At 43.2% G+C, this 23,563-nt stretch overlaps 1 protein-coding gene across 1 annotated transcript; it reads left to right on the top strand.

Moving 5' to 3' along the window:
- Nucleotides 1-14,100: 14,100 nt before the first annotated feature.
- LOC138792576 (keratin, type II cytoskeletal cochleal-like) lies at nucleotides 14,101-18,315 on the top strand. Its single transcript, XM_069970171.1, has 9 exons — nucleotides 14,101-14,615; nucleotides 14,900-15,108; nucleotides 15,204-15,264; nucleotides 15,350-15,445; nucleotides 16,247-16,411; nucleotides 16,521-16,646; nucleotides 16,806-17,026; nucleotides 17,230-17,264; nucleotides 17,600-18,315. The coding sequence occupies exons 1-9, from the start codon at nucleotides 14,163-14,165 to the stop codon at nucleotides 17,821-17,823; spliced, it is 1,590 nt and encodes a 529-aa protein (XP_069826272.1). The 5' UTR covers nucleotides 14,101-14,162; the 3' UTR covers nucleotides 17,824-18,315.
- Nucleotides 18,316-23,563: the final 5,248 nt, after the last annotated feature.

Below are 23,563 nucleotides of genomic sequence, written 5' to 3'. Positions count from 1 at the left end.
GAACCTGCGTCCGGCGTACTAAATCTACACCTGCTGGAAGCTCAGAACTCTGCGGCGCTAAAGATCATCAGAGACCGGCCGGGTCACGGAACGACCGGTCTCATACGTTGTGTAAACATAGCCTTATAGGGTAAAAACATACAAACCTATATAAATTTAGTATTACTGTAATCAGGGCTGGACTGGGACTTAAAATCAGCCCTGGCACTCACACCCCTCCAGCCCACATACCATATCACACTTAGCTCATTTTTATTGACGGAAATGGTGCCAAGTCTATCTATCTCCTATCTATCTATCTGTCGGTCTGTCTGTCTGTCTATCTATCTATTCCCTATCTATCTATCTATCTATCTATCTATCTATCTATCTATCTATCTATCTATCTATCTGTCTGTCTGACCAATCTATTATAAAGAGACTGATACTACCATTATTACAGTATACAAGTAAAAGATAATACCTCAACCACCATCATCACTACAACATGACTAATACCACTATGCTGTCACTGAATAAAATCCACTACACGAACACAAGTATTACCAATAAAATGAGAATACACAGGACAAATAATACCATCAGTGGCGGATTATAATGTGGGCGGTTTGGGCGGCCGCCCGGGGCCCAAGGCTCCGGGGGGGCCCGCGCCGCCCACATTAAGATCTTACATAGCAGCGCCAGCAGCACATCACTTTCGGGGCCCAATGGGCCCCCGAGTGATGTTCTGCTGTGGCGCGCTGTTGTCGGAGTCCGCCGCGGCACCGCCCCCTCTCTCCTTGCCGCCTTTGCGGTGCCCGTACTTCTCTCCTGGCGGTGTGATGACGTCACATCCTGCGCGCCGCCAAGCAGAGAAGTTCGGGCACCGCGGGGCTGCACTGTGAGCTTCCGGCCTGCTCTCTCTGCCGGAAGCTCACCCTGGCTCCCTGCCGCCCGACTATACCCCCTGCCACCCGGCTGTACCCCTTGCCCCTTAGCTGCTCTCCATGCCGCCCCATCTTCTCCCCCTGCTGCTACCCCCATCATCTTCTCCCCCTGCTGCTACCCCCATCATCTTCTCCCCCTGCTGATACCCCCATCATCTTCTCCCCCTGCTGATACCCCCATCATCTTCTCCCCCTGCTGCTACCCCCATCATGTTCACCCCCTGCTGCTTCCCTGCCTTCCCAGCTTCCCCCTCCCCCCCCTCCCCGGCCTCTGTTGCCCCAGCTTCTCCCCCTGTCGCCCCAGCTGCCTCCCTTCCCCAGTCACCCCCAGCTCCCCGCCTGCAGTTGAGTTGGGGCCGGAGAAGTCTTCATGATGCTGCGCCAAATAGAGAAGAAAGGAAAAAGTGAGCGACGGCAATCGGAGAAGACGTCACCTGTGAGTCATTAGTAACTGCACTGTAATCACTTATAGGCTGGGCTCACACACAGTATATTTCAATCAGTATTGTGGTCCTCATAGCAACCAAAACCAGGAGTGGATAGAAAACACAGAAAGGCTCTGTTCACACAATGTTGTAATTGAGTGGATGGCCGTCATTTAATGGCAAATATTTGCTGTTATTTTAAAACAACGGCTGTTATATTGAAATAATGGCCGTTATTTACTGTTATATGACGGCCATCCACTCAATTACAACATTGTGTCAACAGATCCTTTCTGTGTTTTCCATCCACTTCTGGTTTTGGTTGCTATGAGGACCTGACATGAGGACCAAATACTGCCTAAAATATACATAGTGTGAACCCAGCCCTATAGTGTGCAGAGCCTGTGTACCATTGGGGTCTAAATGGGTCAGTGTTTTGTTTGCGGTAGTGTACTGACACAGCCCCGGGGTCACTACAGTACACTAGCGAAAACTTTTAAACTAGAACCCAACTACAACTGCAGGCACTACAACTCCCAGCATATTATGAGGGCTGCAGACTGTCAGTACATGCTGGGAGTTGTAGTGCATGTAGCTGTTGTAGTTTGGTCCTAGGTGCATTATACACTGGATTCTTTGTGGCATATAAGAATACATAGATCTGTGGGGGCTCAGTGCAGGGAAGTGACCCCAGAACATCACTAATAGGGGATAGAATAAAAACATCCCCCCTATCCCCTATTACTGATGTTCTGGGGTCACTTCTATATACTGATCCCCCTCAGACCTCTGTATTCTTATATACCCCACACAGCCTGCTGGGGTGACTGGGGGGGGGGGGGGGGGCAGGTTGGGTGGACAGCCCGGGGCCGAGGGTACATTTAATCCGCCACTGAATACCATGACTACTGCCGTCATACAGTGACTGGATAATACTGCTGTACTGTCTATAAATAATATTCCCTTTATACCACCAGTATATAAAATGCAATATTCTACCTCAGCATTGACTTGAGATAAAGTTCATTTGGGTTCATGTGAACCTAAACTTAGGTCACTCATCTCTAGCAGTGACCACATAGAGGTAAAGATCCAGCTATATAAAGGATCTACAGGCCACAAACAGGATCTGCAGCAGATTTGATGCTGCAGATATCTTTGTTACTCAATGACGGAACCCAGCATCAAATCTGCTGCAGATCCTGTACGTGTGAATGCACCCAAAAAGTGATTATGCATGATTGTGCAGTTACATTCAGTGACTTACAGGAGGCGTCTTCTCTACATGAATCATAAATGACTGTTTGGTAGTCAAAGCTGTCTGTTTTTTCCTTTTCTTTCCATCTGGCTCAGCCCATCATGAAGATTTCTCCAGCCATGACTCTTCTCCCCAGAATCTGCGAGACAAACACGTTAGGCTCCACGCTCCAGCATCATCCTAACCTTATACCTCATCATAATCTATACTCCCCATTGCTTTACACAGTAACAGTGCCCCCTCTGTGCTCCCACATAAGCAGTCAGGCAGCCCCGTGTGCCTTTATAGTATTAGACCCTCTCTGAGCTATGTCATTATATGGGCGACTTCAATCCTCCCCTATAGTAAGCTCCCCCGTGCAGCAGTCCCCATTTACCATAGGTCTCACTGAGCAGGAGAACTTATATAGCACAGGTCCCTATGTACAGCCCCTAAATGATATAGCCCCCTCACACATAATATAGATGATCTGTGCAGTCCCACATAATATAGGCCCCCCACATAGTATAGCCCTTCCCCCTGTGTAGCGCCCATAGTATATCCCCCTTTGTGCCTCCCACATAGTATAGTCACAACAAATTATCCACCCCCCCCACCCCCCGGTGTAGCCCCCCACATAGTATAGGTCTCTGTGTAGCCAGTCACTCACTATATGCACAGTATACAGGGATGTCACTTAGTATATACACAGTATACAGGGATGTCACTCACTATATACACAGTGTACAGGGATGTCACCCACTATATGCACAGTATACAGGGATGTCACTCACTATATGCACAGTATACAGGGATGTCACTCAGTATATGCACAGTATACAGGGATGTCACTATATGCACAGTATACAGGGATGTCACTCAGTATATGCACAGTATACAGGGATGTCACTCACTATATGCACAGTATACAGGGATGTCACTCACTATATGCACAGTATACAGGGATGTCACTCAGTATATGCACAGTATACAGGGATGTCACTCACTATATGCACAGTATACAGGGATGTCACTCACTATATGCACAGTATACAGGGATGTCACTCAGTATATGCACAGTATACAGGGATGTCACTCACTATATGCACAGTATACAGGGAGGTCAATCACTATATGCACAGCATACAGGGAGGTCACTAGCTATATGCACAGTATACAGGGATGTCACTCACTATACGCAAAGTATACAGGGATGTCACTCACTATATGCACAGTATACAGGGATGTCACTCACAATACGCACAGTATACAGGGATGTCACTCACTATATGCACAGTATACAGGGATGTCACTCACTATACGCACAGTATACAGGGATGTCACTCACTATATGCACAGTATACAGGGATGTCACTCACAATACGCACAGTATACAGGGATGTCACTCATTATATGCACAGTATACAGGGATGTCACTCAGTATATGCACAGTATACAGTGATGTCACTCACTATACGCACAGTATACAGGGATGTCACTCACAATACGCACAGTATACAGGGATGTCACTCATTATATGCACAGTATACAGGGATGTCACTCACTATATGCACAGTATACAGGGATGTCACTCACAATACGCACAGTATACAGGGATGTCACTCACTATATACACAGTATACAGGGATGTCACTCAGTATATGCACAGTATACAGGGATGTCACTCAGTATATGCACAGTATACAGGGATGTCACTCACTATATGCACAGCATACAGGGAGGTCACTAGCTATATGCACAGTATACAGGGATGTCACTCACTATACGCAAAGTATACAGGGATGTCACTCACTATATGCACAGTATACAGGGAGGTCACTAGCTATATGCACAGTATACAGGGATGTCACTCACTATACGCAAAGTATACAGGGATGTCACTCACTATATGCACAGTATACGGGGATGTCACTCACTATATGCACAGTATACGGGGATGTCACTCACTATATGCACAGTATACAGGGATGTCACTCACAATACGCACAGTATACAGGGAGGTCACTCATTATATGCACAGTATACAGGGATGTCACTCACTATATGCACAGTATACAGGGATGTCACTCACTATACGCACAGTATACAGGGATGTCACTCACTATATGCACAGTATACAGGGATGTCACTCAGTATATGCACAGAATACAGGGATGTCACTCACTATACGCACAATATACAGGGATGTCACTCACTATACGCACAGTATACAGGGATGTCACTTACTATACGCACAGTAAACAGGGATGTCACTCACTATACGCACAGTATACAGGGATGTCACTCACTTTATGCACAGTATACAGGGATGTCACTCACTATATGCACAGTATACAGGGATGTCACTCAGTATATGCACAGTATACAGGGATGTCACTCACTATATGCACAGTATACAGGGATGTCACTCACTATATGCACAGTATACAGGGATGTCACTCAGTATATGCACAGTATACAGGGATGTCACTCACTATATGCACAGTATACAGGGAGGTCACTCACTATATGCACAGTATACAGGGAGGTCACTAGCTATATGCACAGTATACAGGGATGTCACTCAGTATATGCAAAGTATACAGGGATGTCACTCACTATATGCACAGTATACAGGGAGGTCACTCACTATATGCACAGCATACAGGGAGGTCACTAGCTATATGCACAGTATACAGGGATGTCACTCCCTATACGCAAAGTATACAGGGATGTCACTCACTATATGCACAGTATACAGGGATGTCACTCACAATACGCACAGTATACAGGGATGTCACTCACTATATGCACAGTATACAGGGATGTCACTCACTATATGCACAGTATACGGGGATGTCACTATATGCACAGTATACAGGGATGTCACTCAGTATATGCACAGTATACAGGGATGTCACTCAGTATATGCACAGTATACAGAGAGGTCACTCAGTATATGCACAGTATACAGGGATGTCACTATATGCACAGTATACAGGGAGGTCACTCAGTATATGCACAGTATACAGAGATGTCACTCACCATATGCACAGTATACAGGGATGTCACTCACTATACGCACAGTATACAGGGATGTCACTCACTATATGCACAGTATACAGGGATGTCACTCAGTATATGCACAGTATACAGAGATGTCACTCACTATATGCACAGTATACAGGGATGTCACTCAGTATATGCACAGTATACAGAGATGTCACTCACTATATGCACAGTATACAGGGAGGTCACTAGCTATATGCACAGTATACAGGGATGTAACTCACTATACGCAAAGTATACAGGGATGTCACTCACTATATGCACAGTATACAGGGATGTCACTCACTATACGCACAGTATACAGTGATGTCACTCACTATACGCACAGTATACAGGGATGTCACTCACTATATGCACTGTATACGGGGATGTCACTCGCTATATGCACAGTATACAGGGATGTCACTCACTATATGCACAGTATACAGGGATGTCACTCCCTATATGCACAGTATACAGGGATGTCACTCACTATACGCACAGTATACAGGGATGTCACTCACTATATGCACAGTATACAGGGATGTCACTCACAATACGCACAGTATACAGGGATGTCACTCAATATATGCACAGTATACAGGGATGTCACTCACTATATGCACAGTATACAGGGATGTCACTCACTATACGCACAGTATACAGGGATGTCACTCACTATATGCACAGTATACAGGGATGTCACTCACAATACGCACAGTATACAGGGATGTCACTCATTATATGCACAGTATACAGGGATGTCACTCAGTATATGCACAATATACAGTGATGTCACTCACTATACGCACAGTATACAGGGATGTCACTCACTATATGCACAGTATACAGGGATGTCACTCACAATACGCACAGTATACAGGGATGTCACTCATTATACGCACAGTATACAGGGATGTCACTCACTATATGCACAGTATACAGGGATGTCACTCACTATACGCACAGTATACAGGGATGTCACTCACTATATGCACAGTATACAGGGATGTCACTCAGTATATGCACAGAATACAGGGATGTCACTCACTATACGCACAATATACAGGGATGTCACTCACTATACGCACAGTATACAGGGATGTCACTTACTATACGCACAGTAAACAGGGATGTCACTCACTATACGCACAGTATACAGGGATGTCACTCACTATATGCACAGTATACAGGGATGTCACTCACTATATGCACAGTATACAGGGATGTCACTCAGTATATGCACAGTATACAGGGATGTCACTCACTATATGCACAGTATACAGGGAGGTCACTCACTATATGCACAGCATACAGGGAGGTCACTAGCTATATGCACAGTATACAGGGATGTCACTCACTATACGCAAAGTATACAGGGATGTCACTCACTATATGCACAGTATACAGGGATGTCACTCACAATACGCACAGTATACAGGGATGTCACTCACTATATGCACAGTATACAGGGATGTCACTCACTATATGCACAGTATACGGGGATGTCACTATATGCACAGTATACAGGGATGTCACTCAGTATATGCACAGTATACAGGGATGTCACTCACTATATGCACAGTATACAGGGATGTCACTCAGTATATGCACAGTATACAGGGATGTCACTCAGTATATGCACAGTATACAGGGATGTCACTCAGTATATGCACAGTATACAGAGATGTCACTCAGTATATGCACAGTATACAGAGATGTCACTCACTAAACGCACAGTACACAGGAATGTCACTCAGTATATGCACAGTATACAGAGATGTCACTCACTATATGCACAGTATACAGGGATGTCACTCAGTATATGCACAGTATATAGGGATGTCACTCACTATATGCACAGTATACAGGGAGGTCACTCACTATATGCACAGCATACAGGGAGGTCACTAGCTATATGCACAGTATACAGGGATGTCACTCACTATATGCACAGTATACAGGGATGTCACTCACTATATGCACAGTATACAGGGATGTCACTCAGTATATGCACAGTATACAGGGATGTCACTCACTATATGCACAGTATACAGGGATGTCACTCACTATATGCACAGTATACAGGGATGTCACTCAGTATATGCAAAGTATACAGGGAGGTCACTCACTATATGCACAGTATACAGGGAGGTCACTCACTATATGCACAGCATACAGGGAGGTCACTAGCTATATGCACAGTATACAGGGATGTCACTCCCTATACGCAAAGTATACAGGGATGTCACTCACTATATGCACAGTATACAGGGATGTCACTCACAATACGCACAGTATACAGGGATGTCACTCACTATATGCACAGTATACAGGGATGTCACTCACTATATGCACAGTATACGGGGATGTCACTATATGCACAGTATACAGGGATGTCACTCAGTATATGCACAGTATACAGGGATGTCACTCAGTATGTGCACAGTATACAGAGAGGTCACTCAGTATATGCACAGTATACAGGGATGTCACTATATGCACAGTATACAGGGAGGTCACTCAGTATATGCACAGTATACAGAGATGTCACTCACTATATGCACAGTATACAGGGATGTCACTCACTATACGCACAGTATACAGGGATGTCACTCATTATATGCACAGTATGCGGGGATGTCACTCACTATATGCACAGTATACAGGGATGTCACTCAGTATATGCACAGTATACAGAGATGTCACTCACTATATGCACAGTATACAGGGATGTCACTCAGTATATGCACAGTATACAAAGATGTCACTCACTATATGCACAGTATACAGGGAGGTCACTAGCTATATGCACAGTATACAGAGATGTCACTCACTAAACGCACAGTACACAGGAATGTCACTCAGTATATGCACAGTATACAGAGATGTCACTCACTATATGCACAGTATACAGGGATGTCACTCAGTATATGCACAGTATATAGGGATGTCACTCACTATATGCACAGTATACAGGGAGGTCACTCACTATATGCACAGCATACAGGGAGGTCACTAGCTATATGCACAGTATACAGGGATGTCACTCACTATACGCAAAGTATACAGGGATGTCACTCACTATATGCACAGTATACAGGGATGTCACTCACAATACGCACAGTATACAGGGATGTCACTCACTATATGCACAGTATACAGGGATGTCACTCACTATATGCACAGTATACGGGGATGTCACTATATGCACAGTATACAGGGATGTCACTCAGTATATGCACAGTATACAGGGATGTCACTCAGTATATGCACAGTATACAGAGATGTCACTCAGTATATGCACAGTATACAGAGATGTCACTCACTAAACGCACAGTACACAGGAATGTCACTCAGTATATGCACAGTATACAGAGATGTCACTCACTATATGCACAGTATACAGGGATGTCACTCAGTATATGCACAGTATACAGAGATGTCACTCACTATATGCACAGTATACAGGGAGGTCACTAGCTATATGCACAGTATACAGGGATGTCACTCACTATACGCAAAGTATACAGGGATGTCACTCACTATATGCACAGTATACAGGGATGTCACTCACTATACGCACAGTATACAGGGATGTCACTCACTATATGCACAGTATACAGAGAGGTCACTCAGTATATGCACAGTATACAGGGATGTCACTCACTATACGCACAGTATACAGGGATGTCACTCACTATATGCACAGTATACAGGGATGTCACTCACTATATGCACAGTATACAGGGATGTCACTCACAATACGCACAGTATACAGGGATGTCACTCAATATATGCACAGTATACAGGGATGTCACTCACTATATGCACAGTATACAGGGATGTCACTCACTATACGCACAGTATACAGGGATTTCACTCACTATATGCACAGTATACAGGGATGTCACTCACAATACGCACAGTATACAGGGATGTCACTCAGTATATGCACAGTATACAGGGATGTCACTCATTATATGCACAGTATACAGGGATGTCACTCAGTATATGCACAGTATACAGTGATGTCACTCACTATACGCACAGTATACAGGGATGTCACTCACTATATGCACAGTATACAGGGATGTCACTCAGTATATGCACAGTATACAGGGATGTCACTCAGTATATGCACAGTATACAGGGATGTCACTCACAATACGCACAGTATACAGGGATGTCACTCATTATATGCACAGTATACAGGGATGTCACTCACTATACGCACAGTATACAGGGATGTCACTCACTATACGCACAGTATACAGGGAGGTCACTCACTATATGCACAGTATACAGGGAGGTCACTCACTATATGCACAGTATACAGGGAGGTCACTCACTATATGCACAGTATACGGGGATGTCACTCAGTATATGCACAGTATACGGGGATGTCACTCAGTATATGCACAGTATACGGGGATGTCACTCACTATATGCACAGTATACGGGGATGTCACTCACTATATGCACAGTATACGGGGATGTCACTCACTATATGCACAGTATACGGGGATATCACTCACTGTGTAGCCAGCCCCCACATATTTCCCTCCCACGATAGTATAGCCATAACATATTATCCCCCCCCCCAGTGTAGCCCCCCACATAGTATAGGTCCCTGTGCAGCCAGCCCCCACATAGTATAGCCACACAATATTATCCCCCCTGAAGCCCCCCACACAGTAAAAGCATCCCTCTGTAGCCCCCTACATGGCCTTTTCCCCCTGTACAGACCCCACATTGTAGACCCCTGTACAACCCCCTCTGTAATCCCATGTTATAGGCCCTAAGTGGAGCTCCCACTGTGTATGAGCATTCATGTTAAAAACAAAAAAACAAAAGTATACTCACCTCTGGTGGTTCCAGTTGGTCCTCTCTGTTCCTCTCTGTTCCGGTGCTGTTAGCTGCTTACATATTCCGTTACTGGCAGCCCGATGCAGACCGGCCCCGGAGGCTCACAGCTCCAGCCCCGCGGCACCTGCATCTCTCTCCTCTCCTGCTGGTGCGTGCAGCAACGGATGACGTCACACGTCCGTTGACGAGCAGGAGGGGAGAGAGATGCAGGCGCCGCGGGGATTTAGCTGTGAGCCTCCGGGGCCGGTCTGCATCGGGCTGCCGGTAGTGGAATATGTAAGCAGCTAACGGCAGCAGATGCAGGGTGATTGTGACCTGTAGGGGGGCTGAGGGCTGGGGGGTGTGAGTGCGTGGTGGTTTACTTAGGAACGGGGCTGATCGGCGGCCCTCCGACTGATATTCTGAGCAGCCCAGCGGCATTTGCCCGGCCTGCCAGATTATCAGTCCGGGCCTGACTGTAATCATGACAACACATACAATAATCTTAATTGTTTATTCTACACAGTTAATACTAAAATAATAAATGAAACACATAAAAATATGTTTTCCCCATGTTTCCCAGCAAAGAAAAAATTATTCAATCAATTATATATTCCCCACAATAGCTTGTCTAAAAACTATAAAAAGTCCTGCAAAATACACACTCATGCAGCTACTTTGAAGAAAAAAAAAATGCTAGAACACTGCAAGATAAAAACTTCATTGGTTGTTATGTTTTTAGAGGGTTACTATGCCTCTGTTTGTCCTACAGTATGCAACTTGGTATGTTGATGCACCATGCTTCTTGTAATGAATCTTTGGCAAAGAGGTGCATAATGTATTAGGCTAAGTGCACACTATGTGAGAAACCAGCCGTTCCGTGATCCGGCCGGGTCAAGGAACGGCTGGTCTCTGCAAAGATCATTCTGGCCGGTACTGAAGTACTGGCCGAATGATCATTTCGGCCGCAGTGTTCTGATGCGGGCACATCAGAACTTCACACAGCGCACAATGAAGCAAGCGGCCAGAGCCGTTAGCTTCATTGGGTGAACTGACAGGTCTTTCTTTGCGGCGCCGCATGGGATCCCGGCCGGAGCATATACTATGTGTATACGCTCCGGCCGGGATCCCATAGAACAGGCAGTGTTCCACACTGTACAAAGTATGGCCATTGTTGCCGATGGCAACAATGGCCGTACTTTTACGTAGTGTGAACATAGCCTTATATTGTGTTGACCCCTCTCAGTTATTGCTTGACTTTTTCTTTCCTGTATCTGTTTTATTTGAAAAATTAAATAATGTTAAAAAAAATCATTTATCCAGAGGGTTTTTTCATTTTTATTATGACTGTGAGAATTGATGTTTGCACCTTCTTGTTTATGAAGCCGTATTAAGTCCCTGACTAGTAATAATAAGACTGGGCCAGATGGTCATGAACCTCTTCTGCCCTTGCCAGCCCTTTTATGTTAGATTTATAAGGGTGAATATATTTTTTCAGTTGAATAATTATATTCATTATTTGTGAGTAAAGTATAGAAACCTTTGTATTATGATGGTATAATCATTGTTGTATGTCAGTAAAATGTCTGCGCCCAACCCAACAAACTACTACTTGATTACATAGGTTTTGTTTTACACACACTATGTGGCAATTTACCAGTTCAGTAAATGTATGAGTAATGAATGGAGGATTTCAAATTGTATTAGAGTAACTGGCACCTGTTTTCCTATTTGTTCCTTAAATTTATTATGTTCACAAAATATAAGGTGTTATGGCTATTATAAATTATAGCTTTTCTTAAAGGGATTATCCTAGGAATAAACCTTAACTCATAACCATTGGGACCCTGATTGGTTACGAGAATTGGGGTCAAATGTCCCCTAAATGAATGCAGTGTGTATGAACGCCCACCGCTCCATTCACTTTCTATGAGACCTCTGAGAATAACTAAAATCTGTAATATTCGGATTTCGAAAGTTCAAAATTTGAGTGTTGTGGATCCATTCAACTGGAGATTATTTTAACCTCTGTTTTAAAATCCTATTCATATAACTGAATGGAACTGCTTCTGACACATTCAGATACATTAATATTATTTTAGCAAACTCTACATAGGGGAATAGGTCATCACGTCATATTTTTATAGATATTTCTACAACAAACCTGCCTCACGGGATATAAACTAAGAGAACCTTTATATTTCAAAACATAAAGTTTTTTTTTTTTTTTGTTAAAAGACTATTTTTTGCCATTTTTGGTTTGCAGGAATACGGACGATACAAGCCCTAGAAGTTACAGTACTAAAATATAAAAATACAAAAGTGAAAAACAAACCCAGATGGATCTGTATTAGAGATGAGCAAACCTCGAGCATGCTCGAGTCCATCCGAACCCGATTGTTCGGCATTTGATTAGCGGTGGCTGCTGAAGTTGGATAAAGCCCTAAGGCTATGTAGAAAACATGGATATAGTCATTGGCTGTATCCATGTTTTCCAGACAACCTTAGAGATTTATCCAATTTCAGCAGCCCCCGCTAATCAAATACCGAACGATCGGGTTCGTATGGACTAGAGCATGCTCGAGGTTTGCTCATCTGTAATTTGTATTGATACTGTATGTCTTATGTATTCAAGAAGCTTTGAAGGACCTTTTTCATTAATGGCTGAGGCTATGTTCACACAAGGTTTTTTCATGTCCGTTTATAATTTTTAAAATGGCTTCCATCATTTTGAGTCCAAAAGGATGTCTGTTATTTTGAGGATTGCCCCCCCCCCCCCTGTCAGTGCAATAACAGCTGCTGGTACATTATTCTAGTTTAGATGGACTAATTGCCCTTTCGTTGTGTCTTTAATTAAAAAGTTTATTGAATTTAATAGGAAAAATGGAGAAAGGACTGTGAAAAAAGTAAAAATTTAAACAACTAAAAGATAATGTCCGCTGTTTGCAAAAGACATCCGAAATCCGATCAAAAGACATCTGATAGTTGACATTATCATTATTTTGACATCCGCACAGATAACATCTGTCCTTTTATACACTGTGTGCATTGGACGACCGTCATTGACTTCAATGCATTTCATTGCAGTCAGTTAAATCGCGGCAAAAACGGCCAAATACAAACAAAACACTTGCCTTCAATCTTTAATATGTAAAGAAGTCTGATTTGCTGTAAATCTCAACCCTGGTAAATGTATTTTTCAACTCTAAAGCCTTCTTTGTATAAGGTACGTTCAGAAATCGAGCACAGCATCAATGCATTGACCAGTAACACCATTCTGAAATAAATTTCTAAAAATAGGTTTATGGTGAGATATTTAATAAGCTAGAGGTATGTGAGACAAACAGGAAACATGAAAACATCATAGAAGGTCAACTCATGGCAGAATCATTCTCGTAAGATGCTAAAAAATTAAATCTTGTTTATTGGTAGGAGAATAACCAGCTGTAAAATTTTAACAATTTAGAAGGTGTGTAGTTATTTCCTTTTCTGCAAATGATAGAACCATGAAATGCCATGCCAGCACTTTATGCCAATAAAAATGCAATTACAGGGTATTTTTTGTGTTCTAGAATAATGCCAAACCCACTAACCATATATAAAGGGAGATGTTGCCTTCTTTTCTACACTGCTCTCCCAAGCTTTCACTGCAGTTAACCTCCTCTATCCTTTCCTGCCATGGCTCACCGCAGTAGTTCCAGCTACAAAAATTTCAGTTCTTCTTCCATGCCAAGAAATGCATGTAGGACTGCTGTGGGCTCTACAAGAAGCCACAGCGGCTCAAGGATGCAGACCCAATACAGCAGCAGAAGTGCCTACAATGCTGGAGGAACAAGAAAAATTTCTGTTGGAGGTTGTAATACTGGAATGAGTGGATATGGAGGTGTCGGTATGGGTAGTGGATATGGTATGGGTTCTAGCTTTGGCAGAGGTTCTGGCTATGGTGGTTCTATGCTGGGTGGATCTTGCTTTGGCCCAGGTGGATATGGAAACATTACAAATGTAACTATCAACCAAAGTCTTCTGACCCCCTTGAATTTGGAGATTGATCCAAATATCCAGAAAGTACGCAAGGAGGAAAAGGATCAGATCAAGTCACTGAACAACAAGTTTGCTTCCTTTATTGACAAGGTACGTATAAACTATACTTCTATCTATCAGAGATGCTAGACATTAAAAGTATCATTATCATTATTTATTATTTAAAATGTGGTATTAAAGTTTGTTAACCTAGGCTTACATGTTCTAGGTTTAGGCAAGCAGTAAAGCAAATATCATGTTGCTGGACATCTTCTTTTACCTATGTTTTTCCATACTTGGTTAATACCACTTACAAAATAGTTGTCTTTTAAAGTGTACTTATGTTTTCTTCAAAGAATATTGCATAACAGCTATGTATACATTCAATTTTGTAGGTGCGATTTTTAGAGCAACAAAATAAAATGCTGGAGACCAAATGGGCTCTCCTACAAGAGCAGAAAAATGTGAAGAGCAATATCGAACCACTTTTTGAGAACTATATAACCAACCTCAGAAGGCAGTTGGATTCTTTTGTATGTGAGAAGTCACGTCTGGAAGGAGAAAAGAGGACCATGGAAGATTTAGTGGAAGACTTCAAGAAAAAGTATGATTTTAAATAAAATGTCATGCAGTAGCTATTGACATAATGTACCATCCCAATTACTAATTCCCAATGGCATATTGTCACTTTTTTAATAGGTACGAAGATGAACTCAACAAGCGTACTGCAGCAGAAAATCAATTTGTAGTACTGAAAAGGGTAAATGATATACTGTACATGACTTCTGTGAGAGTAACAAAAGGAGCTTTTAGTTCAGATAATAATATATATATTATGTGTACAGGATGTTGATGCAGCATTTATGAACAAGACCGACCTGCAGTCAAAGGTTGATTCCTTGACCGATGAGATCAACTTCACAAGAGCTATCTACGAGCTGGTAAGATATTATTGACCCAAACCAAACTTTATATTGACCACTTTTATATATAGAGCTCCATAATTTGTGAAAATCTCACATAGCAAGTTGCATAGTTTAAAAAAGTATCTTTGGAACAGGACATGGTGCAATGCATTTATTTGGAATTCATCATTGTACTTCAATAATTTGTATCCAATTTCATATCAACCATGAAACCACTCCAGAGACATTTTCTGAGATGACTACTGTTAGACCAGATTATTTGTGATAGATCTTTTTTTTACCCATGTATACTGGGTCTTTTGGTTTCAGACAATGTGTCACTACTAGAGATGAGCGAACCTCGAGCATGCTCGAGCGGATCCGAACCCGAACTTTTGGCACTTGATCAGCAGTGGCTGCTGAACTTGGATAAAGCCCTAAGGCTATGTGGAAAACATGGATATAGTCATTGGCTGTATCCATGTTTTCCAGACAACCTTAGAGCTTTATCCAACTTCAGCAGCCCCCTGCTAATCAAATGCCGATCGTTCAGGTTCGGATCGACTCGAACCCGAACCCGGTTCGCTCATCTCTAGTCACTACAATTGTGGTTGGTTTTGTCAGAGTTTTTACTAGAGACTAAGACCTCTCCAAATTTAAAATTTCTGAGGAGATCAGCCCCTTATGTAGACTGATTTATATATATATATATATATATATATATATATATATATATATATATCACATAAATACATACTGACCATCTTCTCAGAGAGACGATTCCTCTAGAATGAGGTGTTTCAGTACAAATTTTTATTTTGCTTTGTTTTTCTATAGGAAATTTGTCAACTTCAATCTCAAATCTCTGACACCTCAGTTGTTGTGTCCATGGATAACAGCCGAGACCTAGATATGGAATGCATAATCAATGAAGTCAAGGCCCAATATGAAGACATTGCAAAGAACAGCAGAGCCGAGGCTGAATCCTGGTATCAATCCAAAGTAAGTGAAAGATGAAAAAACAGACCCCACTAAATCTATGAGATGTATACATTGTGAATAATTCACTAGAATAATTGGAACCTACACATGTATTTCTATTTTTCCTCAGTATGAAGAGCTGCAGAATGCAGCAGGAAAGCACGGAGATGACCTGAGGAACACCAAAAACGAAATTGCAGATCTCAACAGACTTATCAACAGGCTCAGAGGAGAGATTGAAAATGCCAAGGCCCAGGTAAATTCATTTTACATGTCTTGTCTTTATGGTTTATATATTTTTTTCCGAATTCTCTTCTTGAGAAAACAGGAAACACAATGATGCCAAAAGATACACAAATAAGTTAATGAAAGCGCTGCTATGATTTAAGAGTAAAATTGACATTCATGTTTTTAGAAAACCAAGCTAGGGGCCGCCATTGCTGAGGCTGAAGAGCGTGGAGAGATGGCTGTCAAGGATGCCAAGGAGAAACTGGCTGATCTTGAGGAAGCTCTACAAAGGGCCAAGCAGGACATGGCTCGCCAACTGAAAGAGTACCAAGAACTGATGAATGTTAAACTGGCTCTAGATCTTGAGATTGCCACCTACAGGAAACTGTTGGAAGGAGAAGAATCCTGGTAACTATATTCACAACATTTCTGCACTTTACCTCTCATTACTTTTGGAATGTACGTGTGGAAGGGCAAAGTAAATTATTTACTTTTCATGTACATTTTATATATTATAATATTGTTTCAAGATCAAGAGAAGATTTTAGAAAAGGGTATTTGATGGTGGTCATTGTGTATAGCAAGTACACTAAACCAACTTTATTTTGTAGGATTTCTGGAGAATGTTCTGGCGGTGTTAAGATATGTGAGTATGATCATGTTATGCCATCATTGTAGTTATGATATGCATTACTGATGTTATTCTCCATCTGTAATATGTGAAAGGGGTTGTCCAGAAAAACATGGGCACTTTCTTTTTGAAACAGCATAACTCTTGTCTCCAGTTTAGGTGAAGTTTTACAACTTAGTCCCACTGAAGTGGAAGAAGCTTAATTGCAAACTCCACCTGAACACCTGAACTGGAGACAGGAGAGGTTCTGTTTCTGGAAGAAAGCAGATGTGTGTGTGTTTGTTTGTTGTTTTTTTAGTTTTTACACTGGATAGCCCCTCTAAACCTCTACTTTTTTAAAAAAAATTTAGCTGTTGTTTCATCCACCATGGGAAGTTCCGCAAGCAGTGCAGGTGGCTTCCACAGTGAAGGAGGAATGAGCAACAGTGGAACCGGCATGAGAGGAGCAAATACTTCTAGCTCCAGCAGTGGAAATGTCAGAGGAGGTTTCAGCTCTGGGTCCGGATACAGCACTGGAGGCAGCTCAACTATGACCACAACTAGAACCTCCACATCAACTACTAGAAAAATGTAAACCTCTATTGTCTTCAAATGATTGAATGAAAAGTATTTCTGGCTGGATATACTGGCTTTTTCGCATATCTTGCTACCTTTTGCCTGCATGTTTTACCTTAATCAGTACATGACATGACTAAATAATGCATATTGCAAGCATACTAGTTAATGGTTGGTGACAATCTACATTTATTTGTTCATTCTACGTGTTGATTCTATGCACATGAAAAATGTATTGGTTATGGACACAGTTTAAAAAAAAAAGAAATTTCAATCATCAGATTAAAGGATTTCACAACATAAAATTATCAACTAATCCTGTTAGTTCTTTCCTAAAGTGTAATTAGCATATGTAAATATAATGGACCCTGTATAAATTAAGTTGTGATCCCTTAACTTGTCCCTGTTATACATTTTCATGTGACATTGTTTGTTGTTCTAACAATTACTTTCTACCTTCTGTACAATTTCCCCTCTCTGTTTCGGTTTAATAAACTTCAATTCATGAATATCTTTCTTGTACTGTGTTTTCAGTCATGGAAAATAAGTTGTTTCAGCATTTAAAAGAAGGAAAAAAGAATGCATGGAAAATAGTTTCCAAATTATCAAAGTACCTTAGGGATTCCAAATATAATGGGAAGGTACACAAGGGTATTTTGAAATAGGATAAGGATATTGCTTCAATGAGTTGGGAAGAATTGGTAGGGGTATGGAAATGGGGAAATCATGTATCACACAATCAATATGCCAGGGTAACACAGTTTTTTATCAGTTATAGATTATACCGCACTCCTAGGATGTTGGGAAAGTTTAAAGGGGTTATCCAGCGCTATAAAAACATGACAACTGTCTTCCAGAGACAGCTCCACTCTCGTCTGCAGTTTCGGTTTTGTAACGCAATTCCATTAAAGTGAATGGAGCTTAATTGAAAACTACACCTGAACTGGAGACAACAGTGGAGCTGCTCCTGGAAGAAAGTGGCCATGTTTTTGTAGCGCTGAATAACCCCTTTAAGGAGCAGGGGGAAGATAAGTATCTGAAATGTGAAACTCCAAAAGTGGGGTTTTATCATGTTTATTTTGAATGTATGGTATAAAATACTTAATGATAAAGAATAGGTTACAGTTTACAAATCTGGGAACCCCTGTGGGTATACTTTAGCTGTTTGGATAATTAAAAAAAAATTCAGATGGAAGGAAGAGGCTGAGGGAGTACCTTGCTGACCATATCAACGTATACAATCTGTGGGTAACTGCAGTTATACAGTATATGCCACCCTCTTACACAGGGCAATTAGCAGTGAGCTTGGATGTGACTGCAGTCATTAATGAAGAAATAGGAAAATATACTGGTCACACTAGTTTACTGAATAAGTTATCCTTTTTTATTAAAATAATGGTTGCTAAGAATTGGATGGCAAAAGAATGTCCCTCAATCAAAAAATATTTTGGAAATTTGAGTAAGATCATTCATTCACTATGAGTACAGAGCCTTCTTTAAATCTGGAAAACTAAGTAAATTCTAAGGACTAAAATGCTTCAGAATAAGGGGTTAATAGGTTTCAAATAAAATGTGGTGGTGAAGGTATATGTTAGGTTACTTTCTCTCCCCTCTTTTCCAGGGTGTGTGTGTGTGTGGGGGGGGGGGGGGGGGGAGTAATTAGGGGGCAACACATGGGAGGAGTTGAAAATAAACAAATAAATAAAGATGATATGGTAAGTTGCGATGGTAGCCACCAACCACCAAGTGCAGCATTCAGCTGTCCCTACAACAGATCTTTGAACTGAAGCGCAAATACACTGCAACTCACCCACATGCACAAGCCCTAAATGTGCACATAGGCAAATTGTTGAGCCTGAAGATGCTGCCCTATCGGCTGGTAGAGACAGAGGCTTTTAGTCAGCTTGTCAGGCACTGGCACAGTTCAAATGAACAAATGAACAGAGAATGAATATGAATTTAGCGACCTTGTCTTGTCTAGTTTTTGACAACACCGATTACTGGGTGTTCACCCTCCTTACTTACGATCTGACACCACTAGCGCCAAAGGACATAGTTCTGTGGGCCAAAAAACGGGGGAGAGGAGTAGTGGAGCAAGCAGTTTGTCGATGGGCAGTATATGCCACCATCTTTCACAGGGCAATTAGCAGTGAGCTGGGATGTGACTCACCACTTCTTCCCACCGCTGATTTTGAGTTTGACTTAGAGGTGCTGGGCTGCCCTGCCCCTAGCGGGTTGTCAGAGCGGGTCTTCAGTGCAGCTGGTGGCATCATAGGCGCACCCGCAAGTCAACTGACAGTGCAGACAGGCTGTCATTTATTAATTTTCCTATTTCTTTATTTCTTATTGCAGCCATATCCAAGCTCACTGCTAATTACCCTGGGTAATTACCAGTGAGCTTGGTTGCATGTGACAACAGGTGTAACTGTGCAGTGTTGCTGCAGTTCCTTAAAACCTTCCTCAATTTGTCTTACTTGCTCACCAAGGTGCAGCGCATCTGTGCGCATTTCCGCAAGTCAACCAGGGAAAGTGACCCCAACTGCTACAGTCAAATTCAAAGTCAAATTCAAACTCAAGACAGCGGTGGGGAGAAGTGGTGAGTCACATGATGCAGGGAATGTTACCCCAACTGCTACAGTCAAATTCAATTTAGCATCCTTGTCTTGTCCATTTTGAACCATATTATGTGTGGATGTCATCTTACGGGTGTCCTCTGCCGTCCTTTTACCAGTACCTTCTAACTTCTTTGGATGTTGTAGCCGTTCTGAAGGCAGGATTGACCAGGTCTTTTTAATAAAATTCTGGGGCCTCTTAAGAAGACTGTATTGTTATTCTTCATCCCTACCTCCAAAGATATGCCTCTCACGCACAACTGCATGAGGGTTTGAGGCTAAATCTAGCCATAATCCGGCTATTTTAATTGGATGATTGTATTGTCCATCTTGGTCTGGGTCAGTGGTGTCAGGCTAAGTGTTTGGGTGGTTCATATGCTTCCTGTGTTTGAATGGTTCCCTGTGTTCTCACCACCATGCTGTGTCAGGCAAAGTGTTTGGGTGGTTCATTATATGCTACCTCTGTTTTAATCCTTCACTGTGTGATCACTGCCATACAATTGGCCATAATTTGGCATCATAGTGCAATTAGGCAGGCTTAGAGGCATCCATGTATGCTGCCCCTGCTGTTTTCTGTCCATTTCCGTGGTGTTTCCATCATATTTTTGAGGTTGTCAGGTTTTCACACAACCTTCCCTCTACCAAACTTGGGTCCCCTGCAAAAATGATTGAGTTTCCTATTGACTTCATTGGGGTTTGTTACTTGAAATGAGCACCTTAGTATCGGGAAATATTTGTCTCGAGTAACGAGCACCCGAGCATTTTAGTACTCGCTCATCACTATTTATTTCTTTTAGTTTGTGAGTATGGTGGATGATTGTTGGAAGCTGTAAGAAGAGAGGTAGGTGATCCTGCCTTTATATAGAACGTATAATATATACCTCCTATGGCTATGTTCACACACGTCAAAAGAAGAGAACAGGCGTCCGCTATTTAAAAAGACTTCCGTTATTGTCATGATTTAATAGATTTCAATGTGATGCATTGAAGTCAATGAAATGATGGAGGTCCAATGCACACAATGTATTAAAAGACGGACATTGTCTGGAGCATGCAACCTACCGTGTGAACAGAGGCATAGGGGTGCTGCCAATTTTTGTTGTTTTTCTGTTGTATGTTGGGGTGTGGCTGCCTCCTGTTGGCTTGCACGCCACCTATGTCTTGCAAGTGTTATAGATAGAGATTTAAGTCCTATCTGCCTATTTGTAGGCTTAGGGCCCTAAAACACCATCAGATTATTTGACTGATTTTTTTAAGCCAAAGCCAGGAACAGACTATAAACAGGAAAAACTGAGATTTCTCCTCTTTTCAAATCCATTCCTGGCTTTGGTTTTAAAAAATCTGTCAGATAATCTGTTAATGTAATTGGGCCCTTATTTAGTCCAGGAGAATCCATAGCTATTGTCAGGCCTGTATTTAGAGTTCATGCTGCCCTAGGCACTTTGCACGCCGAGGCGCCCCCCCCCCCCCGGCACTGGCTGGTTACATGCATGATATATACCCTTTGCCGCTCTGCTTGATGCCCGCTATTCTCATCAAACAGACGTGATGGAGGAAGGAAGGAGGCTGGGGACGTCTTAGTTTGTGGACCGCTTCTGTCCAGTGTGGGACTGGGGTACCTGGGGCCCACCAGAGGAAATAATCCTTGGGGCCCATCAATATAGAACCAGTGAGACACGACACGCTGACCCCGTCCTTTCCTGGATTCATCTGTATCTGTGACATATCCCTTTTTCAGTCGAACTAAAACTCTCAGAACCCCCTCTATTTATACAGCTCTCAGGGTATGCTGGGAGTTTTAGTCTCTGAGAAGACAACCCTGTAATAAATCACTGTGTGCAGAGTCTTCTGGTGGCTGCAATCTGTGGGTGACAACCATCAGCCCTGAAGGTCCAGCAATACATCTGTCTACACTGTACTACAACTCCCAGCATATCCTGGGGGCTGCAAACTGTCAGTACATGCTGGGAGTTTTAGTGTCTGCAGCAGTTGTAGTTGGGTCCTATACACTGGATGCTTTGTGGGAGATCAGAATACATAGATCTGTGGGGGCTCAGTGCAGGGAAGTGACCCCAGAACATCACTTTTTGTTCTATCCCCTATTAGTGATGTTCTGGGGTCACTTCCCTGCACTGAGCCCCCACAGATCTATGTATTCTTATCTCCCACAAAGCATCCAGTGTATAATTCACCTAGGATCCAACTACAACAGCTGCAGGCACTACAACTCCCAGCATGTACTGACAGCCTGCAGCCCTCAGCATATGCTGGGAGTTGTAGTGCCTGCAGCTGTTGTAGTTGGGTCCTAGCTTAAAAGTTTGCGCTAGTGTACTGTAGTGACTGCAGGGCTGTGTCAGTACACTACCGCAAACAATACACTGACCCAATAGTACACAGGCTCTGCACACGATAGAAGTGATTACAGTGCAGTTACTAATGACTCACAGGTGACGTCTTCTCCGATTGGCGTCGCTCACTTTTTTGCTTTCTTCTCCATCTGGCGCAGCATCATGAAGACTTCTCCGACCAAAACTCGTCTGCAGGCGGGCAGCTGGGGTGACGGTGAGGGGGAGCAGCTAGGGGTGGCAGGGGGAGAGTCTAAGGAGGCAGAGGGAGAAGCTAGGGTGGCTGGGAGAAGATGGGGCAGCTGGGGTGGCAGGGGGAGAAGATGGGGGGCAGGGGGAGTAGCTGGGGTGGCAGGGGGAGCAGAAGTGGGGACAGGCGGAGGAGAAGGGGGCAGGAGAAGATTGGGTGATAGGCAGGGCAAGAAGCTGGGGGGAAGGGAGAGCAGCTGGGGGGCAAGGGAGAAGCTGGGGTAGCAGGGGGAGCAGCAGTGGAACAGGCGGAGGAGCAGATGGGGGCAGGGGGAGAAGCTGGGGGGGCAGGGAGAGCAGATGGGGGTGCAGAGGGAGAGGCTGGGGGGTGCAGGAGGAGAAGCTAGGGGGTGCAGAAGGACAGGCTGGGGGGTGCAGAAGGACGGGCTGGGGGGTGCTGGGGGAGAGGCTGTGGGGGTGCTGGGGGTTGCTAGGGGAGACGCTGGGGGGTGCTGAGGGTGCAGGAGGAGAGGCTGGGGGGTGTAGGAGGAGAGACTGGGGGGTGCAGAGGGAGAGGCTGGGAGGGTGCTGGGGGAGAGGCTGGGGGGTGCTG

Source organism: Dendropsophus ebraccatus, chromosome 5, assembly GCF_027789765.1.
Source record: "Dendropsophus ebraccatus isolate aDenEbr1 chromosome 5, aDenEbr1.pat, whole genome shotgun sequence".
Classification (NCBI taxonomy): domain Eukaryota; kingdom Metazoa; phylum Chordata; class Amphibia; order Anura; family Hylidae; genus Dendropsophus; species Dendropsophus ebraccatus.
Note: the sequence above shows the minus strand (reverse complement) of the source record. Positions and strands in the feature narration are given on the sequence as shown.